General features: G+C 40.1%; 1 protein-coding gene across 1 annotated transcript in view; it reads left to right on the top strand.

Annotated features, from left to right (window-relative positions):
• The window catches only part of ZNF827 (zinc finger protein 827), a 162,733-nt gene that overhangs the window by 94,053 nt on the left and 46,274 nt on the right, over positions 1 to 22,406 (top strand). Inside the window, exon 8 of the mRNA XM_045552080.1 lies at positions 11,921 to 12,024. Coding sequence (XP_045408036.1) covers positions 11,921 to 12,024 — 104 coding nt within the window. The remainder of the gene's footprint in view (positions 1 to 11,920; positions 12,025 to 22,406) is intronic.

Raw genomic sequence — 22,406 nt, 5'->3', positions numbered from 1 at the left:
AACTACTTTGTGTTTTGTTGCCACTTGGTTTTTTTTCCCTTCTCATTTCACCGGGCTTTTCTCGGTACTTTCATCTATTCTTATACTCCATTGTCCTATAGGTATTACCTTCTGCCATTTTCCCTCTCATTTGTGACATCTATACTGAATTGTTATGTTGAAACAATATGCTTCCAGATTGTTTAGGGTTGTGTTACTCTTCAGAGGCAAGTTTAAGTCTCTTTTTCAGGATCTGCAGAGAACTTTGCCTTTCTCTTCATTTCTCATGGACATTCCCATCTTTATTTCTATTGGCTTGCAATAGTATTCTGTCTTGTTTGTATAACTTATAATAGCCAGGTATGAAGTGTAAATTTACTAAGTCCCTGTTAGCAGGCATCTTTGCACCTGTGTTCTCCTCTAGCTACCTTTGACAGGTTATGCAGAGGTGATATGATATAACCAAAAGGTATATGTGGCTTAGGTATTGGCTTAAGTCCTGTACTCATCTCTGGGATTTTCTCTCAAGAGTATCTTCATGGTTCTTACTAGAAATATATCAGATATTCAAGGATTGACCTCTGTTGAGGGGGCAAAGCAGCCCTATTGCATGATGTGGCAAGCCAAGGAACTATCCCTATTTCACTAGCATTATCTACCCCTTCCACATGTCAGAGTCTTGCGTCACTGCTGAGAAGACTGAGTTCATCTGCGCTCAGTTCACCTCAGCAGAAAGCTCATTGTCCTTTTTCATGTATAAAGTCAGATTCCTGCGGGAGATCCAGGTCCCTCCACGAGCTGACATTTTGAGTATACGGGCGTGCAGTGTTCACTTCCTTGGTCTGTGCTTGGCTCTGGCTCTCTTGGTCTGGCCTCTCCACTGCAGTGGCCCTCGACAAGGCCTGGCATTGTGCTCCTTGTCCTGAGAAGTTTCCTGGCTCCACAGTGGTTGAATGCTAGAGCCACAGCAACAGGAGCTTATTCCTTGAAAACCCGGTGTTAGGTTGTAAGTATTGGCCGGCCTTTAAGACAACCTCAAAGAGGAGGCATTTATACTTTTCAGAGAAGAAAACATTACCAATATATATTTTCCTAAGATGCTGTATTTTTCTTCTCAATATTTTTACTGCCTCTTCCTTCCATAGCTTTTGGACCTCTGAAATGAAAGTATACCTATATACTGAGGCTTACGATTTAGATACAGTTATTTCTGCCTGAGTCTTTTACAACTGTCCCTCACAGCTTACTCTTTTTTTTTTTTTTTTTTTTTTGAGACAGTCTCACTCTGTTGCCCAGGCTGGAGTGCCGTGGCGTCAGCCTAGCTCACAGCAACCTCAAACTCCCAGGCTCAAGCAATCCTTCTGCCTCAGCCTCATGAGTAGCTGGGACTATAGGCATGCGCCACCATGCCTGGCTAATTTTTTCCATATATTTTTAGTTGTCCAGCTAATTTCTTTCTGTTTTTAGTAGACACGGGTTCTCGCTCTTTCTCAGGCTGGTCTCGAACTCCTGAGCTCAAGCAATCCACCCACCTCGGCCTCCCAGTGCTAGGATTACAGGCATGAGCCACCGTGCCCAGCCCCTCACAGCTTACTCTTGACAAGACTTAAGAGTCTTTTCAAAAGTAAAGGATCCTAAACAGTAAAACTTAATAGTTTTTTTTTTTTAAGTTTTAAAAGTAACTTATTTCTAGAGAATATAGGAACATAAAAAGGAGGAAAAAAAATCACTTTTAATCCTACCACCTAGAAAGAGCCACTGCTAAGTACATGTTGTATATCCTTGCTGATTTTTTTCTATTTATATATATATACTTTCTCATAAAAACTGGACCCTACTATGTATACAGTTTTATAATTTCTTTTCACCTAGAAATATATTAAGAACATCTTTCCACGTCAGTAATCATAACCCAATATTATTATTTTAATATTTGCATAGTATTCAATGTTTATATGTGTCATAACTTATTTAATCAGTCCCCTGTTATTGGATATCAAAAGGCCCCCCCGACATTGTTGATAATATAAACACTTTTAGGATAAAATGACTCAAAACAGCATTCACATTTTTCAGGCTTTTGCTGTGAATTGTCACAATGACTTCCAAAAAGATTGAATCTACGATTCTACCAGGAGCTCGTGAGAGAGACAGAGAGAGAGAGAGACAGGAGAGAATATTTCAAAGGCCTGGCTAACTCTGTGCTTTATCATTAAAAAAATTTTTTTTTTACCAACTAGGGAGTTAAAAATCGTATCTTGTAGTTAACACTTTTCCACTTATTGATTCCTAGTGATATTAAGCATTTTGTTCATGGGGAGGTGCTTGCATTTGTTCTTTCGTGTATTTCCTTTTACAGTCATTTATTATTCTGTTTGGTGGTTTGTCTGGGTTGGATTTTTTTGTTTGATTGTTGCTGTTGGTTTTTATTATCATAAAAACTGTCAAACCAAAGTAGAGAGAATAAAATAATAAATCACTATATCCCTATCACCCAGATTAAACAAGTATCAACATTTCACCACACTTGCTTCACCAATCCTCTTTCTCCGCTATATTTTAAATCACATCCCAGATACCATATATTCACTCTCAGATTCTTTGGTATATATCTCTAAAAACAAGGATATTTTTAACAATACCATTTCACATCTTGCGAAGTTGACAATACTTTTAGTTTTTATTTGATGGGCACCAGCCCAGTGAACAGCCATATTAATGAAATAGAAGAAGAATTAACACATCTTAGCTTCCTTGTCACCTCCAAAGATTAAAGAAGAAAATCTGATGCCTGTTTGGGTAGTAGAATGATGGAATGACCTTGGTTCCCCTCTGCCCACAAGCCCCATTTAGAAACCCACTGAATCTGCAGTGCCAGCCTTAATTTTGAGATAAATGCCCCAGCAGAAGCTTGCCAATGTATAGAGATTAATTCAAGTTTTATTCACTACAGTCCCTTTTTCTTTGAAAATGTGTGAGCCCAACATGATCGATGACTGGGTTTCCAGGCCTAGCCCGCTGAGGTCATAGGAGGTCTCTGTTATGTCCTTTCTAAGTTTGAACAAGGAATTTGCTGTTTCAGATGATCAGGGCAGAGACTCACAGTCATTTTAATCTTGAGCTCTTTTCTCCACCCCCACATCCCCTGATCTGCCACCCAGGGTTCTTTTTATTACAATAAATAAATAAGTAAATAAAATCATTCAGGAACAGGGATCCTCATTTCTGTGGTATTGAAAAGAGAAGGACAGTGTCCATGAATACTATTAAAACTGTATTTTCTTTCATTTTAGATTATGTTTTTAATTGACTATAAGAATGTTAGTAAGAAAACTGACACTGATTTTTATACTAACATGTTAATAACTGGGCACATTTGAGAAGCAGCAGCTATATAGTCTCTCATCCAAATGAAATTGAGGGCCCACGCTGGAAGTTAGGAAGACCACACATGGTCCTAGGTCACAGAGAGTGATGCTATCCCAGAACAAAGTGACCATATCAGGGTTTTCTTTAGTTCACATGATATTGATACACCTGTATTAAATTTTGGCATTTTATTTTTTAAAGTGTTCAAAATTCTTTTACAAAAATATGTAGAACTAAGCATTGGATATATTCCAAATATAATCACTTATAAATATGTTATAAAACATGTATAAATATATTAAAAAGTAATATTAAACATCTATTACTCTATTATAAATATTTAACAACTAAGTCAAGGAAAGTAATATTTGAGAAAAACAAAATAAGCACTACCTGAAGATGAAGAAATTGCATTAATCATGAAAATTAAGTTGAAAAGGAAATAATGTTAATCTTTTTTAAAAATGGAATAGCCAAAAATAAAGTGTGACAATGCTTTTGTTTTTGAGCTGTGAGGATATTTTCATGTAGTCTATTCCAGCTTCTCAAAAAGTTTCTCCTGACCTTAAAGTACTTGAGGAAATAAATGTTGAGAAGGTAGTTATAACAAATCCAAATATTTCCCTTATTCCTTATCTTCAAATAATCCCATCTTTTTTATTTGATATGTTTGAGAAACTTGAAAAAAAAAACAAAAACCTTTTTTTTTTTTCCTTTGGCAAGGACTATAATCTGTTGTTGTTAGCAAGCCAGTTTTTGTTCAAAGAAAACATTTCCGGTTCTCATTTCCTTTAATTTCATTACATAGACATGGAGATTCCATACAGAAGTTACCTATTTGTATTTTGATTCTGTCACATACATGGTCCACATATTCAGAAAGTCTTTGAACTAAAGTAAGAGTTATTCTTGGAATAACTGTGGTCTTTCACGCCTGTCTCTTCTTGTGACTTTTGGAGGCATGGAAGATTGTTTTCTCAACTCCTGCTTCCTGTTCACTGCAAAATGTTAATACCATGTGTAACTCCTGGAGTGTGTCTCAAGGTCTGAGTGGTTCAGAGGTCAGAGTTTTTAAAATATCAATTCAGTGGTTTTAGGCAAATATATGGTATTTAGGTTCTTAAAAAAATAACGTGATATGTCAATGCTGAAAACCGGGATTGCAGTGACTGGATAAGTGGTGCTGAGCAGAGAGGAGGGAGGCCCTGGTAACAGGAGGACAGAAAGCCATCTGGGGAGGTGGCCCAGGGGCCAAGGTCTGCTTGAAGAGGTAGTGGCTACAGAGAGGACACGTTCACTCCCAAAGAACTTTCCACTCCAGACTGGGGCTTCCAGTCCTCCTTTTACAATACGTAGCTTCTTAGACCTATCTAAGTCAGACCTCTCTAAGTCTTAAAATTTCCTTACAGTAAAACAAAAGAAAATAAAAATCTAAATTCTTTTGGACATGCCGTATCTAGCTTTTGGAAAAAATCTGGAAGCCCTGTTAGATTGTTTGACACATAGCTAAATAAACAATCAAGTACTTTTACTTGAAAATATATCTTTTTAAAAATTATTCACTAAAGAAATTTATGCAGATAGAAGTCAGAATATCACTTCAGGGTGATTTGCCAGAAACACTTACATTTAACAGAATTTCATCCCACCCTCAGCTATCTCTGTCCTTATGAGTTCTGAGTTAAAAACTCCTTATAGAGCAAAGTCTTTTCCTTCTTTGTTTAATCTTTTTCTTTTCTGTTTGCCATTCCCAAGTTTCATCTTGAAAGTTATGATTGTCTTTTAGAAGGAAAAAAAATTATTTTTGTTGCTCCTTTAAAATTATTGTGTCATTACTAAACAAAGGTGTTTTCTTAACTTTCTCTTACATCCCATATCCACCTTTTTGTTTTTGTTTTTTTATTGCTGTCAAAGTGAGAATTCCCATAACACTTTGGTTTTGATGGTGGCACACAGGGAGGGATGGTTTTTAAGTAGATGGCCTCCTATTGTGTATGAAGCAGAGCTCCCTGTTGGCCCTCAGATGTTAAAGGTGGAAATATTTGTGCCACAGTCGGCACTTAGCAAAATGTATCACTATTTAGAGCCATAATCTTTTATGGACTGTTTTATTATTTATTGTAAATCTTTTCTTTTTGCGGCCCTGGCTGTTGACCCCATAGCCCATACCATGTAAGGCCCAGAATTGTCCAGTCACAATGACAGCACTGCCCCTTCATATCTTAGCCTGTAGATTTTCTACAGGAGAAAAATAAAAATACACTTTCAACATCCATTTCACTTTTTTCCAGAAAAGAAACTCAAATAGATAAAAGTTTTATAAGATTGTCTTTTCTAAGTAACAAAACCCATAAAAAGTAATGGAGGATTTAGACCATTTGAAGTACATATCGTCAACTTCCAAATGCTGCTGCTGAATATTTATTGAACATTTATATGAATTAGCCAAGTCTTCCAGGTAGCTTGTCTTTGTCCAGGGCCAAAGGAAATATCTTGTAGTAATAGTAGATGGGGATTTTGTTGAGAAAATAAGTGATGATCCCCTCCCCATTAGTTGTTAGTTTCAGCCTCCTCTTTTATCAATTTTTTACCAGAAATAAATCTTTTTTTTAACAATTTTGCCTTTTCCTTTTTTTTTTTTGGCTCACTTTCTGATGGAGGGGCTTTTTCATAATAAAATGATTAAAATTGAGGCAGCTGGAGAGTCAGAAACAAGAGCCATACGGCATTCACAAACTGTCTTCTTTTCTGGAATAATTGGTAACCAACTTAAGTTACCTATTGAAAGAGGGCACACATGTGCTTCAGAGTACATTGTAAAGTCTGATTTATTTCATGGATTGTTTTCCTCCCTGGGAAAATGTGTCAGGTACCTCCTGGAACTTCCCTCTGCACCACCTACTCCCATCAGTGACAGTCCCTGAGCAGCATGAACAAGGTTCCAGCCTCACCACCACTTGCCAAGGTGCCTTGCCCACCACAGAGCCAGGTGTCAGCTTGGAATGGATAGGACACTGCATTCTACAGTCACTGTGAGGCCAGGGAGGGAGAAAAGAGCTTGTGGAATACTATCTCAATGTTCCAAATATGACCTTGCTCAGCTCGAAGTTAAAAGTGTAGCATCCTCTGTCCTTTAGAGCATGGGCCGAGAGTTCAGGATGACCCATATCATTGGAGAGCTGATCCTATCAAGCAAGCACATGCTCTGTAGGGAATGCTCCAAGCTTAGTTTTCCTTCCTTCCGAAACATGATGCTAATCTGAGCAGCAGAAAGATTAATATACAGATGTGTATGTAGCCATGGTGTTACCATGAGCTTCATATGTCTGCTGAAATAGTTATCCTTACTTCTAATGAAGTAATGGCTTGGTTACCCTTCATTCTTCATTTAGGCTCAGTAATGGAGACGAGCTTGCCCTCCAAAGCTGTGAGTACTGGCAATGGAGAATGTTTGGAATTGTAAATTGACTGAACCCATGGGTAGCAGAAGTTTTAGCAAATTGGGCATTTCTTAACTTCTAGAGAGAAGTAAAGACTAAAATTGTTTTCACTTGCCCTGTTTCTCGTTGAAAAATTCTTCCTCAGCTACCCAGGATCCTTCATAGTGAAAAGCTGTTCCCCACCCTAGCCCTCCCCTCCACCGCCCCTTCTGCTGTCTCTTCCTTTTGCTCTGTCTGTTCTAGGATTTGTGGGTCCCTGTTGTCCATGAATTCACTAGGTGTTAAGAGACCACATGAAAGGCAGTGTAGCTGAGCAGGTAAGCCAGCCTACCTGGATTCAAATCCTGGCTGAGCTCGTGGGCACGGGCAATAATTACTTAACTTCTCTGTATCTAAGTCTCTTCATCTGTAAAATAGGAATGACACAGTAGTCCCCCTTATCCACAGATGATATGTTCCAAGACGCTCCTGAAAACATGGTTAGTCCCAAACCTTATGTATACTGTTTTTTCCTATGCGTATATACCTGGTAAAGTTTAATTTATAAATTAGGCACAGTAAGGAATTAACAACAATAACTAATAATAAAATAGAACAATTATAACATACTGTAATAAAAGTTATGTGAATGTGGTCTTTCTCTCAGAATATCATGTTACACTGTACTTCGGGTGACTGAAACCGTGGAAAGCACAGCTACAGACGTGGGGGAACTACTGTAATAATGGTAGCTACCCCCGTAGGGTTCTTGCGAGGACTGAGTGAAGTGAATACACACAAAACACTTTAAAACAGTGCCACATACTTAGTGTTACTTGCTATTTTTTATTAGAATGTACTATGTACTAAGAACTTTATGGTGAAATAACTCATTTTAACCCTTACAGCACCCCTATAAAGCTGATGTTTTTAAATCTGTTTTATAATGATGAAACTGAAGCTTAAAGAGGTTACTGAGTTGACAAAGGTCACTTAACTGTTAAGTGGCCAATATGGAATTCAGACTCAGATCTTTCTGATCACAAACTCTGCTAAGCCATTGTGCTCCCCGCATCCTGGCATGCATGGATCCAAATGCAGAGCAATATGACTGTGTGCTTGGCCTGAGACTGGTGCTCTGTTAACCTGATAACCGTCTCTTTATAGATACGACGTTACACCAGGCTTGAAGCCACTTTGACTTCTGAAAGTTTCTCCATTGATTCTTCGCCCCCGTAAAAACATTGCCAGCCCTTCTGTGCATTTGTTACATTCGGCATGACTCCCTCCTAATTCTCTGCTCTCTCAGAAGAAATCTTTCCTTTTCTATGCAGGATAAAGCTGGCACCAGGGTAGAAAATTGTTTGCATTGGTACTTCCCTTAGTGATTGTCTCTCTTTCAATTCAGTTTTCTTCTGAGTAGCTCAGTGACAATAGGGCCCCACTCCTGACATCAGTGGGACTCTGCCCTGTTGAGAGAGCCTGGGAAGACGCAGGGCCAGCCCATTACCACTACTTAGCAAAACCCGGGAGGCTATTTCCAGCCTACAGCAAGGCAGCCTCTGTCTGCTTCACCTAGAAACCTAGGTGAAGATTGTTTTTAAATGTTTTTAAATGGTCTTTACTTTCCCTCTCTTTTAAACTCTTTTTCAATCTGCATGTGTCACTGCTGGCTTGCAGCATTGGCCACCATGTCCCACATGGGCTGCTGTTCTGCTGTGTGCCTCGTCTTCTGCAAGCCCCCCAGGCCTCGCTGTCCACTGCAGCCAGACAGAGCTTCCTGAAGCTCCATTCTGTCACCCCCTTACTTAAGATACTGCAGTGCTTCTACTGTTGTTGGGACAAAGCCATGATCCATACGTCCTGGAGTCCAGCCTCATCTCCCTCCATAATGGGCCTTCTTCCAGCTCTGCAGAATGGCTGTGCTCTCTTGCTGTCCTAGGGCTATGTCCTCCAGCTCCTTGGAACCTGATGGTCCTCTTCTCCATTCAGCTCAGTGGTGACTTCTGCAGGAAAGTTTTTCCTGGGTTCTCTGGCCAGGCCATGCCCCATGGTAACACTGCATGCCTCTCCTCCACAATCCTCGGCCACCTTGCAGTTCCCTCTTACCGTAGCCAGTGTTGCTGATCGTTATGTTCCCAGTGCCCAGGATGTCATGGGCACTCACTAGTTACAGTAAAACTGAGGGAACGAAGGCAGTACACATGTTTCTTTATGGCAGTGATATTTCTAGACACCCTTTAAGGGACCCTCTTGGGATCCTTGCTGCCTCCAAAGGTAGGTCTCTGCATTTCAGTCCAGACATTTCCATGAGTGCTCAGATTTCCAGGTAATTTCTATAGCCAGAATCACGGTTACACGAAGGCTTATTGGCTGACTTTTACCCTGTGCCCACGAGCCTTCTACCTATGGTGTTTCCCATGTGAACTGTCCACTCAGCATGAGGATGTCACTGTCGCCATGTGTATAATCTTCAGAGCTAATGATGTGGAAATCGAGAAGTCTTACACCCTGGCTTTACTGGAAACCCTCCAGTGTCTCAAACTTCTTTGCTCCTTAGCAGTTTTCTTTATGAAAGGATTGAAAATTAGCCTAATTCTCCACCCCATGCCCCTGCAGCTAACTCTTCAAAATCAAAAGTGGCCTTTTCTTTATTCATTTTGTAAAGGCTTTTGTACAAAGGAAACTCAATACTTTTTGCTAACTTGTGTGGAAAAGTTGATTAACTTATGCTTCCTTTTGGGTTAAACAGAGATACAAATTTTAAAAATAGCTCATATTTATTGGTAACTTACTGTTTGCCAGGTACTATGCAAAGCACATTCCAGAAACTCTCTTATTTAATCCTCACAGCTCTTCTGTGAGGTGCAGATACTGTTATCATGCCATTTTATAGACAAGAAATGAGGGCTTGTAAAAGTTAAATAATAATGTGCAAGATCACACAGCTGTTAGTGGTGGAGCTGCTTACTCTGGAGTGTGTGCACTTGCCACCTTGCTGCACTGCCTTATCCTTTAAAGAGTACCTGTCACTTGCAGGTTAGGGGATGTCTGGTATAAAATGACAATGTATCTGTGCCTTCCCTTCTCTCTACTTCTCATCTCCTATTAGCCTAGAGCCAGTTCATTTTTTAAGCCTATTTAAACTTCTTGTCTTTAAGATCTAAATAAAAACCATGCCGTACAAATTTGCATTGAATCTATTATAGCTTAACAGTCATGTAAAACCATATATATATTTATATATATAAACACACACACACACATATATATGTATATTCGTTGTTGTTTTTGTTTTGTTTTAAGAGACAGAGTCTCACTGTGTCAGCCAGGCTGGAGTATGATGGTGCAATTGTAGCTCACTGCACCCTCAAACTTCTGAGCTCAAGCAATCCTTCCACCTCAGCCTCCCAAGTAACTGGGACTACAGGTGTGTGCCACCACACCCAGTTAATTAAAAAAAAAATTTGCGTTGTGTGTGTGTGTGTGTGTGTGTTTAGAAACAGGGTCTAGCTATGTTGCCCAAGCTGGTCTTGAACTTCTGGTCTCAAGTGCTCCTCCTGCCTTGGCCACCTGAGGTGCTGAAATTACAGGTGTGAGCCAACACGCCTGATCTAAAAGTATACATGGACCCGGATGTGGTGACTCACGCCTGTAGTCCCAGCTACTCGGGAGGCTGAGGCAGGAGGATGGCTTAAGGCCAGGAGTTGGAGACTACAGTGAGCTATGATGGGGCCACTACACTCCAACCTGAGTGACAGAGAGAGACCCTATCTCTAATATATATATATATATATATGTATGGTTATATATGTAATCCTGTCTCTAATATATATCTCTTCCATTTTCATCTTAATATTCCCTTTTAATATTTAATAATAGTAACCATAGCCTTGTGTTGTGGGAGTCCTAGGCTGTGTGCCCTCAGATCTGCTGTTCCTTCCGCTGATGTACTGTTTTGCTGGGGGGAAGCCGGGGCAGGGGAGTGATCCCTCCATGCTGTGGTTCCCCACCTTCTGGGAAGGCTCAGCCAATCAGAGGCCCTGGTGGGAGGTGGGGTGGGGCCTACGGAAGAACTGGGTATTTCTCCACTCTTTCCTGTCTCCGCCACAGCTGCATCTCTAGGGCTCCAGCTCCCACCAGGTGGCCCTAGACGCTGAACGCCATTTACCTCCCCCTTCTATACCTCCAAGCACCAGGGTGGTGGTGGCCTCCTGCTCTTCCTGTCTCTGAGCTGTGTTACTGCCCTATGGACTTTCCACCACTTGGGTACCCAGTTCCTGTGGGTGCATTTTCTCAGTTGTAAATAAGTAGAGCTTTCTGTTTTCTAGGTTGGACTGTGGTAAGTATACTCCAGGATTCTCACATGTGATCGCAATCAGAAGACGGACCCTGTGATGGGGTTAGAATCCTCTAATTAAAAGAATCCAAACCTCTGTTTACTGTGGCAGTAGTATGAGGGGAAGCCCTGGCAGGACGTCTAGTTGCCCTGGTTCCAGTTGTAGCTGGGTCACTAGAGCAGCTCAGGGTCACTCAGATCAGGGCTTCCCTTTCATGTTAAATAAAGGCTCCCTCCTGGTAGCCCCGTTTTCTGGCTTTCATTCTTTCAGAACCAACAGAATTCCAGGTTGCAATTTCAGTTTCTGTGGGGACCAGTGAGATGTTTCCTTCAGTGTAGTAGCCCCTGGCTCCAGCTCTCTGACCTTCTGATGTGTGCTGTTGGTTCCTGAGGGGTCAGGTGACGAATATGGGTGAGCCAGGGCAATTCCATCTCCACCTGGGAAAATCCGCAGACAGTCCCTTTCTGATTCTCACCCAGGCCTCATGTGGTCATAGCACACTCACAGAAAGTACAGAGAAAGAGTAAAACTTACTGCCCAGCTGCCCTCCACTGAGTTTAACAGTGTTTCAAAGATGATGTTTTATATATTCACCCCAAATATAAAACCAATAGGCAGAATGTACAGATGGCACTTGTCTGATGTAATGTCTTTTCTCTTTCTCCATTTTAAACATAATCTTCTTATATTCTCTAAACACCATTTAAAACAACAACTTATCCAATATTGCATATGTATGTATTTGGGGCCAGATGCTCTGGGTGTCTTAAATAACTCAATTTACTAAACCTCACTCCTCCTCCCCCACCCCAGCCCTTTCTTTTCAGAAGACACATTTAGACAATCACCATTCACCTCTAATTCAAAAGATCTGCTGCCCAGCGAATCTGTGCTTCATGGAAGAATATCTGCCCCAGGTATGGAAACATTATTGACTTTGCTTCTCCTATTAGTTGCTCAAGAATTACTTTTCTGAAGCACGTGAATTTTCAGATTCTTTCGGCTTCTATGTTGTAGTTATTCGTATGTTAGGTTTTAGAAGAGCGAGAAACAGCCACAAAAGTGTATTAAAATAAAATGTGTAGGTAGTAATATACCTCTTCATTTTTGCTTTAAGAGCTTATTGTTCTTTACCTGCTGATATTTTGCCTGTATAGTGAATTTCTTTTTCTTTAAAATAGCCAAGTATGACCTAAAAATAATTTGCTTTACACATTCTCAATATTTCAGGCCAGCAGCCAGGAATATCAGGGAACGCAGGTCATGACCCCAGTGGGGTGTGGGCCGCCACAAAGACAACTTTAGTTTCCATAGAAGCAACACAACTCATTAAGAAAATCTTGCTACCCAGGTTCCATCTCTCTTCTTAGCCATAGTATCTACATATGTCCATCTAATGCTCCTTTTGGCCATCTCAGCCATCAATACGTCATTTCTTAACCATTCTTCCTTTTTCATTTCTCCTTTCCATAGTGAAAGGAAGGATGTGCTTGCTGTCCCTTTATCAACAGCATGGCCATCCTTTGGGGCCATCCTTTGTGTTCTCAGTGTTATTATGAAATAAGAACATTTGAGAACCACTGCCCTGTAGTCCATACTGCCTACCCATACCCCACACTACTCCCTCCCCAGGCCAGCAGCTGGGAACTTCCTGCCAGTTGTTACCTTGGTTCCCAGCTGTTGACAGAATCTCAGAAGCGCTTGGTGGCCTCCATCCACTTCCGTTTGTTCAGGAGAGCAGAGTGGGAGACCGAGCCCACGTGTGTGCAGGACGGGCTCACAGCAGAGTTTTTTAGGCCCACATCAGCTTCAAGAATAAAGGCCAAGTGTCCTCCACACATCCAAGGAGCCCTGTTTCATAGGGTACTGGAGATCTTATTAATTTGCAATACAGGAAGAATCACGTAACATCTGAAATATTGGCTCACGATGTCACAGGTCATTGGAAGTGATTTGTGACAAACAGTGAAGGAACTCTTTGTTGTTCTTTAGTCTTATGATGGCGGATCTATCTCTTCTCATCTCCACACATCCAGCCAGAGTCCAGATACCTACATGCTTTTTAGCTTTGCAGGCAGGGCTTTTCTGTTCAACCACTAGAAATAACATGCTTACACAAAAACACGTTACATAATAGCTGGTTCTAGAGGTGGAAGGAAATTCTGCTTAGTTTAGGTCTTCATACTCAAACGGGCTCTTGGAACTACTGTTTACTTCCCACAGTGTCATTTTGAATAGCCATCTCCCTGGTCCCAAAATTATTGCCCTGCTGTTAAGTTGATGGATTGTGACTTTCTAATGTCAAAATAACTGCCTAGGAATTGCATGTCAGAGTGCTGTGACCCATACGGCCAGCATCCCATGATGTATATACAAACCTTGCATTGCTGGCTTAATGTTTGGCTTGGCCGTATTTAAAAAAGGGTTTATTGCTCAAGTTAAAACTCGACCTGAAAGAGTGATTTCAGTATATGTTTAACTGTGCGTAAGCCGGGGGGGGGGGGGGGGGGGGGTGTTGTGATTTGCTTGATAGACTTATGTTACACATTAGATAAACTCACACTTAGAAAGCTTAACTCTTATTTTGAGGAGAAGGTCAGCATAACTGGGATTTTTAAAATGTAAATCCACCCTGCTGAAGGATAATCAATCTACTGTATTTCAACAAAGGCTTTCTTTAGGCAGAGAAAAGCAAAATGACTGTATTTACATTTTTCTAAAATAAACAGCTAAAAAGGGACTTTTAATTTTTAATAAGCAAGGTGAAAATGCTTTGGGAATAGAGTTAATATTAGAAAAATTCAAAATGATAGGGACAACCTTGTGATCGTGACGTTCTAATGATGTAAAGGCAGTTTTGTAAGGAAAGCCTCAATTATTTGGACTAATTGTGCAGAAGACCAATCTGTATTAACCAAAGTTAGCAGTGTGGAGACTTTTAAAGAAAATTTACTTCTTTCAAGTCTGGACAGTGATAAATGGCCATTTTATACCTACTACAGGTCTTTAATCCCTTAATCATAATTCTGAAATTCAAAAAACCCTACCTATCAAAATTTTTTGAATAAATCATTTTGTGGCAGAACCTAATGGGAGGCTGTTTTTAGCCTTTATGTGTTACCAGGGTGAGATTCATACATTTTGTTGCAGAAATATCAATGTGTGCTTAATTATGAAGTGTCGTTCCAGGTCCACTGGGATGTTACATAAAATATGTTATATACACCATATTATCATCCTGAAATCAGAAAAAAGTATGAATCCCAAAATACATCTGGCCCCAAGGGTTTCAGATAGACACCATGGACCTGCATTTATTTTAGGACTCTGCTAAATGCAGTGCTGGGGGCAAGGAAATTGAAGCTACAGGTGGGGATATTAATGTTCTGGGGCATAAGAGTCATGGATTCTTATAGAAAATTTTAGAAGATGACTTGGATAGTGGATTGCTAAACCCCACTGGAGAGGACAGGGTGGGGATGGGGGGTGGAGGGGAGGGGGGTGGTGCAAGGGACAGGAGCCCAGTGGCCTCTAGTTCCAGGTTGGCATTATTAATGAGGGCCTGGGTTAGAAAGCAAAAGAGGAGGGCAGTAGGAGAAGCAGGCAAAGGGTGAATTGACTGGCTGGGAGACTGGTTAGCTTTGCTCTAAGCAAGTTGAATTAGGGAATGATGGTGGCTGTGCAGAAATGGAGAAGCAAGGATGGAGATGGCTGGCTTAGTGACTAGGTAGACAACAATTTGTTCTTAGTATGTAAATGAAAGCCTCAGAATCCTTAGAAATCTTCTCTTAGGTATTTTAAAATGTTATCATTAAAATATTGTTTCTACTCTTTATTTGCTTGGCAAATCTGTTCTTTCCACAGGTAATGCAAAGGTAAATGTCAGCCTAGAGAATTATCTCTGATTCCCAATTAGTAGAGACCATAATTAATGAGATTTAATGTGCCTAGTTCCAGTCTGCAAAATCTCTTGCAAGTGCTGAAAACACATAGCATTATTTCAACAATATATATTGTATTGGTATATATTTATATACCTCCTATCAGTGGGTTGAAGCTCTCTTCCAGATGCCTTCAGAGTAAGACCACACGGCAGGGGAGGTGCCAGATGCAAGTATCATTTAAGGCATAGCAGGTGCTGGGCCAAGGGGATCCATGGTAGAGTCAGTGTTTAGTGATTGGTCTGTGGGAGAATGAAGCCAGCAGTGAGGGGGATAGCAGAGCAGGGAGAGGTTGGTCCAACTGTGGACTGTGCAGAGATCAAGAATAGCACAGTTAACTAGACATTTGCCTTCAGCAGATGGTATCTGAAACTCACAGCTGCCACCCTCCCAGAGAAACAGAATAAACACAGAGCTTCGCGGTGTCCTGGCCTTGGTTGTTGCCAGTATTTCTAGATTGACTGTCCTGAGAACCAAAGAATGTTCAGGAGCCAAGACCTAACATTTTCACTTGCTGCAAATGTCTTAGACAGAGGTAACATCAGGAATCCTTAATAAAATGATGAGTTAAAAAGTGCTGTCACTTTATGCTGGAGGGATGTGGGGACAAAATATCCTTAAAGCCATAAATAGATTACTGAGTACACCCTGGGTGGTGGTGTTGCTGGTGATGATTTTACAAAAGAAATAAGAGCTTTTCCTATTTTGGGGGAGATAGAAATTACAGACCATGTATAATTTAATGTACTTTGTATAATTTATAGTTGTCTGACTTTGTACAAGATTGGCATTAAAAGTAGAAAGAGTCTGAGTTCAGATGTTTTTCAGAAGACTCAGGCAATTCAGTATTAAGAGTAGACCCATTACCAGTGTACCTGCAGTTGTTTATGTTTCCTATCATCTTTCTGTAAGCAAAGGCTATTAAGGGAAGAATTTATATCTCAGTACCGCTTTTAAACAATGTGGAGCCTCAATTCTGTGTTATTATGATTTTGAAGTCACATTATGTTTGCTCTGTTTTAAGCCAAAAAACAAAAACACAACCAGAGCGAGTGTGAAGGAAAACATGGGTCTCCATGGAATTCTTTCATAGTGTTTGGAGTCACCAATGCTTCTGTTTGTTATTTCAGATGGAGCCTGGAGTTAAACACAACAGCAATTATATTCGTAAATCCCTACCCCCATTATTTTCTAGCTTGACTTAAAAAAACTCTTCTTGTTGTTGTTTTTAACATGCAAACAAGAAAAGAACAACATCAACACCCCTCATAAAAACAAGGTTCTTTTGGTAGGCAGGGGGAAATTTTAGTTCCAGTCAGGCAGGATTTGATGTTAAATCAGAAAGCTGGTTTGGAATTGTCTGCCTTGTCCCCAGGTCAATTCTTGGTCCATTTTCTTCTTTCTGCTCTGCCTATCAATCTATTGTACTATGTCATATACTTTTTTGAAATCTAAATAAATGATGTCTTACATTAGAGTGCCACCTGCAACTAACTCTTAGCCTGACATGCTCCTAATATGAATGACCTCTTTAAGACAGTTGGCTTAAAAGATATGTCTTAATGTGTGCATGTCACCTTCCTTTGTTTTAGGACTTCCAACTCATACATACCGAGGGAGAGAGAGAGGGAGAGAGAGAGGGAGAGAGAGAAGCTGCTCTGGATTACAGCAAAGTGTTTCCTTCAATCCTTTCTTAAACACAGCAGATTTTTTTTTAAATTCAGACTAAGTCATAGATAAACAGTACCTTGGGTGTTGGTGTGTATCGTTTTGTAACTTAAGCTCCTTTTTAATGAAACAAATTCATTTTGTACAGAGAAGGAAGCTAGCAGTTATCGAGGATCTCCTAAATTGTCAGGCACAGGACATATGCCAACTTGTTTTTAATTCTGAAAACAACTCACGGAGACATAGGAATTATCCACAATTTACAAATGACTAAATGTAGGTTCAGGGAGATTTAATAATTTATTCAAAGGTGTAGATTTGTAAGTGGTAGCACAAGAATTCAAACCCAGATCTGCACAGTACATTTTCTCTCTTTCTGCCCTGTCATGCTGCCTGCCACGTCAGATGATGTGTCACCAGGCGATGAACAAAAGGAGCACATCTCCCTGGTGTTTGCCCACACGTGTCCCTTGCAGTTGGCATTTCAAATATTACGATGGGGCTGCCTTCTTTTAGTTAGGAATAAAAAGTAGTCCCTTAAGTAAGATACTTCAAAGAATTTATAAATATTTACTGTTTCTTAATATAATTCTAATTTTATATTCTTCTATCTCTGTCTTTTCTCTCTTCCTTTCATGCTTTGATATCTGGTAATATCATAGCCACAGGAATGTTTCTTTTAGTTAGGACTTCAGTAGTTTTAATGGATCGTCTGCCCCACAGAAATAGTTTTATGAAGCTGTGTTAAAACACAGCTTTGATTAAATAAAACATGTAATGCTGAATTAAGTTGTAATCTGGTCAGGAGCACAGAAGAAAAAGTTCTAAACTGGGATTCGGGAGAACTTGGCTTTAGTCCTAGCCCAGTTTCCGGTGAAAAGAAACTAGCAGGTCTTCAAGTTCCTTTCATATTCCCTCTAATTCAGAAGTTCTGCTGTCTGTAATGGCGCTGTAACCTCAGCCCAGGTTCTTTTCTTTTCTTCTTAGGGCTCAAACTATATATTGATACAGGGGAAAAATCAGAGTCTAGTCTGGGGGCTTCACCCCTAAAATTCTGCCACCCCCACTGAGAGTCAGGAAAGAGACAAGTCACCATAAGTAGTTCTTGAAAGACACAGTATTGGGGCGTGGTAGTGGCTGGGAGGGGTGTGAGAAGGGCTTCTAGGAAGCCGGGGTGTTCTGTTTCTTTATCTGACTGCTGATTACATTCATAGGTAACTTTGTGGAAATTCATCGAGCTGTGTACCCGTGACAGTATTTCTGCATTTGTCAAGGCCAATTGGCTTATTTACAAATAGGTGGGTCTAGTTACCAAGTGGGCACCTTCAGGACATCAGTAGCAGTGCACATTCACTTCAGACTCTTACAGGGGATGATGATAATAGTCTTTCAACTATGCAACTTTTAGTTTGTAGGACCATTTCTATTTGTAACACTAACTGGTTGCCCTAACTAATGACCTGTAGGTTGATGTATCTTCTTTCTGTTGTGTTTCAGTTCTAAAAACTATTTCACACTGCTTGTAGCATTTCTTTGATGTGCTTCAAGTAGATAAGCTGTACTCTGTGCAGCTGTTTACTAGCGGGAGAAAGTTTCATAGTTATGGATTTTCCTGATGTAGATAATGTTATCTGAGGCTAAAAATTGTGTGCTCACATCTGTCTCCCACCAGTCTAGTTTGGTCTTAGAGCATAAGTTTATTCCAAAGGGGAGCTGTTAACTCCATTAAAAACTATTTGTAGAGATAGGTCTTTCATTAGGCACTGTCAGCTTTGTGTCCAAGTTAGCCCTTCTCAAAAATTTAACTAATTAGATTAAATTGTTGGTCTCTACAGACCAACAATTGTGGGTTTACACACTAAAGTACAGGCACACTTTTTTTCAGGATGGTACCTTTTCCAAAAAGATTTATATCCAGTTTAGATGCCTCACCAAAGGTATCTATAGAAAGTCGCAAAGATAAAGAAAAAAAAAAAAAAAAAAACAGCACAGTGACTGTTTGGCCAAGCCCTTTAATCTCTGCCCATATGGCACATGGATTGAGTCACTTGGTATCAAAGATAATTGTCAACACTTTCATGTTTGTACTTGGTGGGAAACGGTAACATCCAAAAGCCATTTTAAAAACCCAGTTCAAGGACTTTGTTTCTCAGGCACAGGTTACTTTGGCCTTGGCCTGGTGTCTACCTCTGAGCAGAGCAAACTTATATGTGCTCCCATAAAATATCCAAACACCCTTTGTAAGGCCTCAGCAGTGTCTGTGGTTGCATTTTTACTTTTGCAAAGGCTATTCAGATGCCTTGAGAATGAATAGTGCTATAAAATGCCAAATTCTTGAGTATAGGTAATGGATGATGGAGAGTATTTGTTTGAAAATTGCAAGGTAATGACCCTGGCTTCAGTTTGGGGCTGGCTAATTCAATCTACAAGGCCTTTTCTATGTATACACTATGTTCTTCCATTCCTTTGCTATCAAAAATACATATTCTCATTTCATGCAATTTCTTCTTTGTGTTTATTCCTTTTCAGGGCAGCCACTGCCCTCTGGTTACTAGGGTAGAAAAAAAAGAAAAGTCATTCTACTCACAAACTAGACCATCTATTTTCATTCAGACAAATCCATTCTGTATTCCCATACTCAGGCCAAATGAGAGTGCGTCTCTGTGGAAAGAAAGACACCCCCACCTCACACCATCACTTTCTTTTGATGTAGTTATTAGCATGACAGGGGCTTCATTTTTTTCCCACTGTTTTTCTTCATTCTGTGTGTCTCCATTAGCAAGATACTTAGCTTTTCTGTTCTCAAGTTATCATTCAGAAATGAAAGATGTTAACTAGAAGTACAGAAGTATGGTCAGTCTGTGCATTTGCTTAATATTAGGCTCACCACACCATCTCCGGGTGTTCCATTGAAACATCCCAATTAGAGGTCCCTGGAACTCTTTAAATTCAAAAGGGTCCCAAACTGAACATATCTTTTCCCCTGCCTGCCACCTTCCTTATACCTCCCCTCCAAAAAGCTAATCAATCAATTAATTAAAACCCTCTTTGCCAGTTTTTTGTATCTTAGTAGATAACATTATCATCATCACCCACCATGGCACAAACCATAAGTCTGGACGCTTATGGTTAAGTTTGGGTTTTCCCAGAAGCAGATTCTGAAACAAAGATTTGAGTGCAGTTAGGTTTTTTTTTTGTTTTTTTTTTTTTAAGCAGGTGAGGCCAGGAAACAGTGGTAGGGGGATGGGGAAGTGAGCCAGGCAAAGGCAGGCAGCACCTATAAAGTGTACATTATCAAACAGGTTACCAGCGTGGACACCTGGGGATTCATTTCCCCAGGGAGCTCTGGGAAGCACTGCAGGACACATACTTCAGAGTTTCCCACCTGAGTGGGTGAGACAGCTGGGATATTTATGTAATCAGTCATTGGTTAAAGCTGCTCCCAGGAGAGGTAATTCCTCCACACTGGTCCTACCCCACAGGTGGGCCACGTAGGCTTCACTGGCCACAGAAAGCCCTTGGGCAATACATGCAGGTGGTGGCAGTGGGAGTCAGGCACTGTGGTAAAGGCAGAGTGATACAGGTTGAGTATCCCTTATATGAAATGTTTGGGACCAGAAGTGTTTTGGATTTGGGATTATTTTTGGATTTCAGAATATTTGTATTATACCTATCAGTTGAGCATCCCAAATCCGAGAATCTGAAATCTGAAATGTTCCAATGAGCATTTCCTTTGAGTATTGTGTAGGTGCTCCAAAAATTTTGGATTTTGGAACATTTCAGATTTTGGATTTTTGGGTTTGGGATGCTCATCCTATAATTGGGGAGGAATCTGGAGAACAACACTATCTGCTACACCATCTTTCATTACTACCTCTTCTTCACCCTCCACTTGCGTCTTGTTGCCATGTCCTTCTGCATTGATCCTTCCTCCAAGATCTCTCCTAATTATATTTTTTTCTTTCAATTCCAGCTGCCAATAACATTATTCAAGTCTTCATTACTAGTTCTCTGGATTATAACAACAGCTCTGGCTGGCCTCCCTGTCTTCAGTGTCATCCGCTCCAATCTCTTCTCTCCATCCTGCAGTCAGACTGATCTTTCTAGAAGGCAGATCTCATCATGTCACTGCTGGCCCTAGTGGCTTCCCATTGCCCTTAGGATAAAATCTAAACTTTAACTGATACACATGCATTCATGAGACTTTGATTATAATACAGATCTGTCTTTTACCACAGGTTAAAATGGATCCATTTACAAATATAAGATGTACAGTTAAGCCCTTTATAAATACAGTTGGTCTCTCTGTCTAATGCAGGTGCTCACACTACAATAGTCCCCCCCTTATCTTTGAGGGATATGTTGCAAGACCCCTAGTGGATGCCTGAAACCACAGATAGTACTGAACTCTATAAATAGTATGTTTTCCCTATACATAATACCTATGATAAAGTTTAATTTATAAATTAGACATAATAGATAAACAACAATAACTTCCAATGAAATAGAACAATTATAATAATATGCTGTAATGATAGTTATGAGAATGTGGTCTCTCTCAAAATTTCTTATTGTACTGTACTTACTCTTATTTTTGTGATGACATGAGATGATGTGATGCCCACGTGATGAGATGAAGGTGGGTGAATGATGCAGGCATTGTGATGTGCCTTAGGGTACTGTTGACCTTCTGATGGTAGGTTAGGTCAGGAGAGGGATCATCTGCTTTGGGTGATCCTGGATCATCGAGGAATGATGACGTTGATGGCTGGATGTTAGTGACTAATAAGCAGGTAGTGTGTACAGCGTGGATATGCTGGACAAAGGGAGGATTCACATCCCTGGCAGGAAAGAGTGGGACGGTGTGAGATTTCATTACACTACACAGAACAGCTACTCATAAGTGTAGACTTAAGAGTTATTTATTTCTGGAATTTTCCATTTAATATTTTTGGACCTTGGAAAGCGAAACCTTGGATGGGGGACTACTATACCATGAAGTAATTCTCCTTTTAGGATAAATTGGTTTACCTCCATAGGAGAAAGATTGCAGGGCTCTTGTGTTCCCTTTTTTCACTTTAGATGTAGAACTAACTGCCAACCACCAGAGAAGCTCTAGGGCATTTCTTGGGGCGAGAGTGGGAGGTGGAGGTATAAGAAGGCTCTAGATGGTTTGATGTGAAAGTCCAATACTTAAATTAATGTGGAAACCCAAAACTGGTTATCACATATAATAATCAGTTTCTTAGTCATAAAATTACCTATGTCATCAGTCTTATATCAAAAAGCTAGGAATTATTTCAAGTAGAATTTTTCCCATCTTTGAGCTAAACAGATGTTTTAAAGAAATCTTTTATCATGTGATCTTCTTTTTTAATGTAAGTTATTTTATTGAAGGACGGTTTTATATTTTGATCCAAATGAGGCAAAAGTTCACAGAGGAGTCTTTTGTAAATACTTAAGGGAAACTGAGATAGATTTGAATTCATGCCTGAATATTTATGGAATTTGAGCAGCCATAAAATGGAAATATCTTTTTTCTTTTAAATTATTAAAAAATTATATGTAGCTTTTCCCTCTTGCTTGGGAAATATCACACAGATCTTCTGACACTTTCCCAATTGTTTCTTACATATGAAGAGAGAAATAGTTTTCCACAGCTAATAGACCTCCCTGGTCTTAGACCTTTC

Source organism: Lemur catta, chromosome 5, assembly GCF_020740605.2.
Source record: "Lemur catta isolate mLemCat1 chromosome 5, mLemCat1.pri, whole genome shotgun sequence".
NCBI lineage: Eukaryota > Metazoa > Chordata > Mammalia > Primates > Lemuridae > Lemur > Lemur catta.
Note: the sequence above shows the minus strand (reverse complement) of the source record. Positions and strands in the feature narration are given on the sequence as shown.